Source organism: Poecile atricapillus, chromosome 36, assembly GCF_030490865.1.
Source record: "Poecile atricapillus isolate bPoeAtr1 chromosome 36, bPoeAtr1.hap1, whole genome shotgun sequence".
NCBI lineage: Eukaryota > Metazoa > Chordata > Aves > Passeriformes > Paridae > Poecile > Poecile atricapillus.
Window position 1 is genome coordinate 1,254,203 of NC_081284.1, and position 5,819 is coordinate 1,260,021.

Sequence of the window (5,819 nt, forward strand, 5' to 3'; positions counted from 1 at the left end):
CTTCAGCTGGCCACGTGGATGAAGACATTGTCATCCTTGAGGCTGCCCTTGGTGTCTCCTGCAGCAGCCCCACCTGGTATAGCTTCTCCAGGGGCTCCTTCTCCTTCCCTAGGGGCCAGACCAGGCTGTCAGTGCTCTGCCCAGGGCCCCAGCCATCAGTGAACCAGACAAGCAAAACCAGGGGGGATGGTGGCCACCAGTGCTTGCTACACCAGGTCTCCAGCTCAGCTCCAGCCCAAGAGCTGCATGTTCCCTTCTGATGACCCCTGCTCAGAGCTACAGGCAGGACAAAAACAGTCTGCTTTGCTCTGCCACTGATTGCCAAGAGATGGGTGGAGTTGTTACCTGCCAGGCCCCTGGATCCAACTGTGCACATAGATCTCTCGCATCTTCTAGGGCAGATGAACACCCTGAATCCAAGGATCTTGGCAGAGATCTTCTAAGGATGGCCTGTCCAAGGGTTGCATGGACAAACATCTCTTAATTACATCTTGGCACTCTGAAGAGAGAAACCAGGAATCACCGGTCACTTGGAGAAGTTGACCCCCGTTCCTGTGCCCAGGCCATGCTGGGTGTGCCCAGAGCTGGGCCTAAACCTCCCCTTTTTGCAGGAGAGCAGGACATGTGCCACCTCCTCAGCAGTTGCCAGAGGGGGATGCTCATGAGCCCACTGCTGTCTCCCAACACTGGTGTTCCCCCCGTGCCCAGAGATGAGGATCCACCTTGGGAGAGCCGTCGTGGGAAGATGATCTGCCCCCAGACGATCTGCTGGCCCTTCCTGAATGGGTGCTTCCCTGTCACCAGCTGGTACAGCAGGAGCCCCAGGGACCAGATGGTTGCTGCCTGGCCGTGGTAGCACCGCTGGTAGAACCACTCTGGTGGGCTGTAGGACAGGGTTCCTGTGGAACACAGACAGAGCTCATCAGGGGGATACTGCTGCTCCCAGAGACTCACCCCAGCATCCCTGGGCATGTGGGGGCTGCCCCAGAGGCACATGGGGTGACCTGCTGCGCTCTCACCAGCACCTGGCACTCGTGTACAAACCTGAGCTTGCAAATGAAGCCACTGCTGCTGGAAGAGGGAAGCAGAAGCACTGGGGAGGCCCAACCATGACCCACAAAAGGAAAATCCACCCAGTGGTAGAGAAAACCCACTCTCCTCCCTGCCTGCATGGCCTCCAAAAACTTGTTAATAAGCCAGGGCAAATTTGGGGAGCAGAGGAGTTCAAGACCTTCCTTGCTGGCACACCAAACGGGGTCAGACACTCCTGCTACCCCCATGGGGGTTTTTGTCAGGCTGCCTGCCCCAGCCCCAGCCCAGGGCATAGTGGGTGCTGAAGGCTGTCAGCAGGGCTGGGAGCTGGCCCCTCTCACAACCCCTACCCAAATCAACTTGGCTCAAGTATTAATCCCATCCCTGCAGCAACAGGGGGAAGCCCCGGTGCCACACCCACGCTGGACCAAGAGATGCCCAGGAGCATCCCCTGCAAGGGCTCACCTGCAAATCGGGTGTAGGCTGTGTCTTGGAGGAAGGTGCCACAGCCAAAGTCAATCAGTTTCACTTGCCCCGTGGCCAGGTCCAGCAGGATGTTTTCGGGCTTGATGTCTCTGTGCAGGACCCCGCAGCTGGTGCAATGCTGCACGGCCTCCAGCACCTGGCAAAACAGCCCCCGCGCCTCCTCCTCCGGCAGGAACCTCCGCTCTGCCAGCAAATGCGAGAGGTCCTGGCACCGCTGCGGACGCTCCAGCACCAGCAAGAAGCTGTCGGGCAGCTCAAGCCACTCGAGGAGCTGAATCACTGCAGCACAGCCAGAGGACACCCTGTCCATCAGCACAATCTCCAGGGGCGCACGTGTACCGTCGGGCTGGGGGAGAAGCACGGTGCCGTCAGTGGGGCTGAGCCTGTGCCAGGGCTCTGTGACCCCTCAGCCAGCCCGGGATGCTCTGCACGCCCCGCTGGCCCCACGCCCGCTCTCCCCGCAGGGCTCCCGGCGGCTCCCACCCTGCCGGACCCCGGCTCATCCCCGCCCGGCACGCCCCGGCTTCTGCCGCTGGCCCCGCTCACTCACCAGCTCGCCCCAGCGCCGGATGCGATCCCGCGGCACCTTTTTGATGGCCACCTGCGAGCAAGGGGCAGCAGAAGGTTGAGCTCGATGCCCGCCCGCAGCGGCCCCGCCTTCTCCTCCGCCCCCTTCTCCTCCTCCTTCTCCGCCCGCCGGCGGCCCCGCTGCTCACCGGGGCACCGTCCGAGAGCCTCGTGGCTGCGAAGACGCTGCCGAATCCGCCGCGCCCCAGCAACGAACCCACTTGGTACCGCTCCTTCGGGCCCTTGTGCGCATTCCCTGGGGGCGAGACTCGGCCGTCAGCGCTCGGCCCGGGGCCAGGAACGGCCCCCGAGCGCTCCCCGACCTCCCCGGGCCGAGCATCCGCAGGCGTCCGCTCCTTGCAACGCGACAGCGGCGGCTCGGGGCCAGCGGCCGCGCTGCCGAGCGGCGGAGCTCGGGCCGGGGAAGCCGCAGCGGAGGCGGCGGCAACGGCTGCACCGCCTGTGTCCTCCGCGGGCCCGGGGAGGAGCCGGGGGAGGAGCCGGGGCAAGGGCCGGGGCCAGGGCCGGGGCAGGGCTTGGAGCAGGCGGAGCCAAAGGGCGGTGATACCGCCCCAGCCCCAGGCACTGAGGCCCGCCCAGAAGCGCCAGCGCCAGCTCGGCCGGAGCCGGGCTAAGGCGAGAGAGAGGCGGGACGCCCGGGGCCGGCGCCGGCGCCGGGGCCGGGGCCGGGGCCGGGGCCAGGGGCGGGCTGGGGGCATGTCCCGGGCGGGCAAGGGGAGAGGGGAACTGGGAGAAGAGGGGAACACAGAGAAAGGGAGATCGGGAGTGGGTGAGGGACCGAGGGAGAGAGGGTGGAACAGCGGGAGAAGGAGAAGATAGGGAGGGTTGAAAATGTGACTTCTTTCGCTGCTTTCTCTTTTTCCGCTGCTGCCGCTGCTGCTGCCGCTGCTGCTGCCGCTGCTGCTGCTGCTGCTGCTGCCGCTGCAACTGAAGCACCGGGGCCGTTTGTCCCCGGGGCCGTTTGTCCGTTGCCCGCTCGGCCCTGCCCCGAGCCCCGCGCTCCCCGGGCAGCCCCTGAACCTGGCCAAACACGGGAACTTTGCCGTGTTGAGCCAAGAGCCAGAGTCTTGATTCCTGCACAGGGGCACAGCAATGTCCTTGGCTGCTGCTGTGCCTTGTCCGTGCTGAGCGTCAAACACTGTCTGAGCACATTCCCTGAATGCAGAATTTGTACCTGACCCAAGCACTGCACTTGTGTCTCCAGCATTGCTTTCCAAGAAGAACAGGGGAAGGCAAACTGGGTGTAGCTCATGGTATTTTACAGTGTCTAAAACTTGTCAAGTCTCAGATCTTAGAGGTGAGATCCATTTGGAATGAATGGGATGGAGAGCTAGTGCAAGATGGAAAAGGGAAACATAAAAATAAATAGAGAAAAACATGCTGGTCGTTTCTTTTGGTTTTATTTTCATTTCTTAAAAAAGCTGTTTCAATTTTCCCAGAATCTTCTCCACAGTCCTGTCTGTTCTTTCCAAAAACCTGTCCTGGAGAACGAGGTGCAGCTCCTGTCACAAGATGTGCCCCCAGCTGCAGCTTCTCTTGGCTTTCCACACTGTGTGTGCAGCACAACTCTTACAGCAAAGCAGGACAAATATTTGAAGAACTTGACAACTTGTTCTTGCTTTTCCTTGTGGACTGGGGAGTTGTGCCATTGGTACGGTTTTCATTGTTACTCTTCTACCCTAAGGAAACATGATGAGCTCCCAGAAATTGTTAGGGAATACAAGCCTGGTTGAATGTGGAGAAAGAATCTCCAGAGCCTGCAGCCAGCAGTGGAGAGCTCATCATTCCAATAGCCCCATGGACATCTTGAAAGTGATCTGGAACATGAAAATGGGCTGACAGAGGTTGTTTGTTTCTGTGTTCAGTTTAGAGGATTCTACATCTCTTGCACTGGTAGAAATCAAGAGCACCATCAGTGGATGATAAGCACCAGATCATGATAAGCTGGACCTCTCAGTAAATGAAAGAAGGTCAAAAGGAGAAATGCATGGAATGACTTGGTGAAGTTTGTGTGTAAGAAAGGTCATTTCCAATTCATTCCCTTTGCTTTTGTCCTTTTTATCAAGCCTGTTTGCATGGCAGATTCCCCAGGAAATGAGAACCTGGAGCTTGTGGAAGTGCCTGAAAGGTGCCCTGTTCCTCTGCAGGGACACTCAGGCTGAAACAGGAGCCTGAGGCCTCTCTTGGGAAGCCTCCTCCGAGCTGGAATTTGTGCCATGCCAGGACAGGAGGAGGGGGAGCTGCCCAGGCTGGGCTCAGGTTCCCACTGGGACTGGGCAGCAGGCTGGGCTCCAACTGGGATCAGCAGCAGCTGGAAATACCTCTGGGCATCTCCACTTCCTGCTGTTGCTCAGGAGAAGAAGCAATGAAGTGACAAGTTCTGGTTTCCCTTTCTCCTGGTGGATTTTTTCATTTTATTTGCCACTGCAGAGGCAATTTGTGTGATGGCCTCTGTCAGTTGATTCTATTTCAGCAGCAGCAGCAACAGGGCTGTGCTTGAGCACTGCAAATGTCCGCTGTGTGGCTTTCATTCCCCTCGACTTAGTGCTCAGGGACTTGGGAGCATTCTGATCTCTACTGATCATGATGCCTGAAACAAAAATCCTGAGTTCCCCATCACAAGAGGACTGTGGGCAGCACTGACTGAAAGAGGCAATTGCAGTTGTACTGCTAAAATTCAGGTGGCAAGCAGAAGAGGGGCAAGAGCAGCCGAGATCTACAATGTCCAAGGCCAAGGCACCAAGAGCCTCCTGCTGTCACCTCAGGGTGAGTAAAACAGAGCTGAAAACAGCGCTGGAACCCGATCCTTTCTTCCTCTGAGGGCTGGCTCAGGGCAGCAGAGGCGGGCCCTGAGGAAGCCTGAGGGCTGTTTGTGGGGGATTGTTGCTGTAGTCCAGAATTGCCCTGGAAAAAGCCCTGGGAAGCCGAGGCAGGAGCAGGTGGGAAGGGCCGGCGCTGCTGCTGCTCCTGGCCGGGAGCCCCGGCCGGGCCGGGCCGGCGCCCGCTGCGCTGCGGCTGCTGCTGCTGCCAGAGCCGGGCGGGACTCGGGGACAGGGAATGGACACGGGGGGACAGCAAAGGCCTTGGGGGCTGCAGGGATGGTGGTGCTCGGGCCAGCGCCAGCACAGAGCTTCAGCCCGCAATGAACCCCGAGGGAAACGCTGGGGAAAGGCTCCATTCAGCCTTTCTTTACTCGGCGCTCTGAAGGGACGGAAATAAAAGGAGAACAAGCAGGGCCCGACCCCTTCTCCTTTGGGAGGAGCCCCGCGCCTGGGGCTGTGAGGGGCTGTGAGGGGAAATGAAGGGCTGTGAGGGGCTATGAGAGGTTCTACAGGGCCATGAGAAGTTCCATGGAGCTGTGAGGGGCTGTGAGGGACCATGAGGAGCCTCAGCCCTGGCAGGAGGGGGTCCCACCATGTCCCCAGGGCAGGGCAGCCGTGAGGGGCTGTGAGTGCAGACGTGGCAGCAGAGCGGGCTTGGGGCACCTCTGGGAGGGGATGAGACCCTTCCCCATCTCCACACCACACCAAACCCAGCATTAACAGGATTTTCCATCTTTAGATTCCACTGGCAACTGGGAGTCAAGCGTACAGTTTAATCCTGGTGGGAAAAGCAAGGCAATTTCCCCAGTGAGTGACATCCCGCCATTGTTATTAATGTTTAAGATTTAAAAGTCTTAACAATGAAAATAATACTGAGGCATAATAATAACA

General features: G+C 59.1%; 1 protein-coding gene across 1 annotated transcript; it reads right to left on the minus strand.

Annotated features, from left to right (window-relative positions):
* Positions 1-392: 392 nt before the first annotated feature.
* Positions 393-2,804, minus strand: LOC131590996 (serine/threonine-protein kinase pim-1-like). The gene is made up of 6 exons (XM_058861415.1): positions 2,654-2,804; positions 2,235-2,341; positions 2,069-2,119; positions 1,498-1,864; positions 723-899; positions 393-499 (listed from the first exon to the last, which is right to left on the minus strand). The coding sequence occupies exons 1-6, from the start codon at positions 2,802-2,804 to the stop codon at positions 393-395; spliced, it is 960 nt and encodes a 319-aa protein (XP_058717398.1).
* Between the last annotated feature and the right edge of the window lie 3,015 nt (positions 2,805-5,819).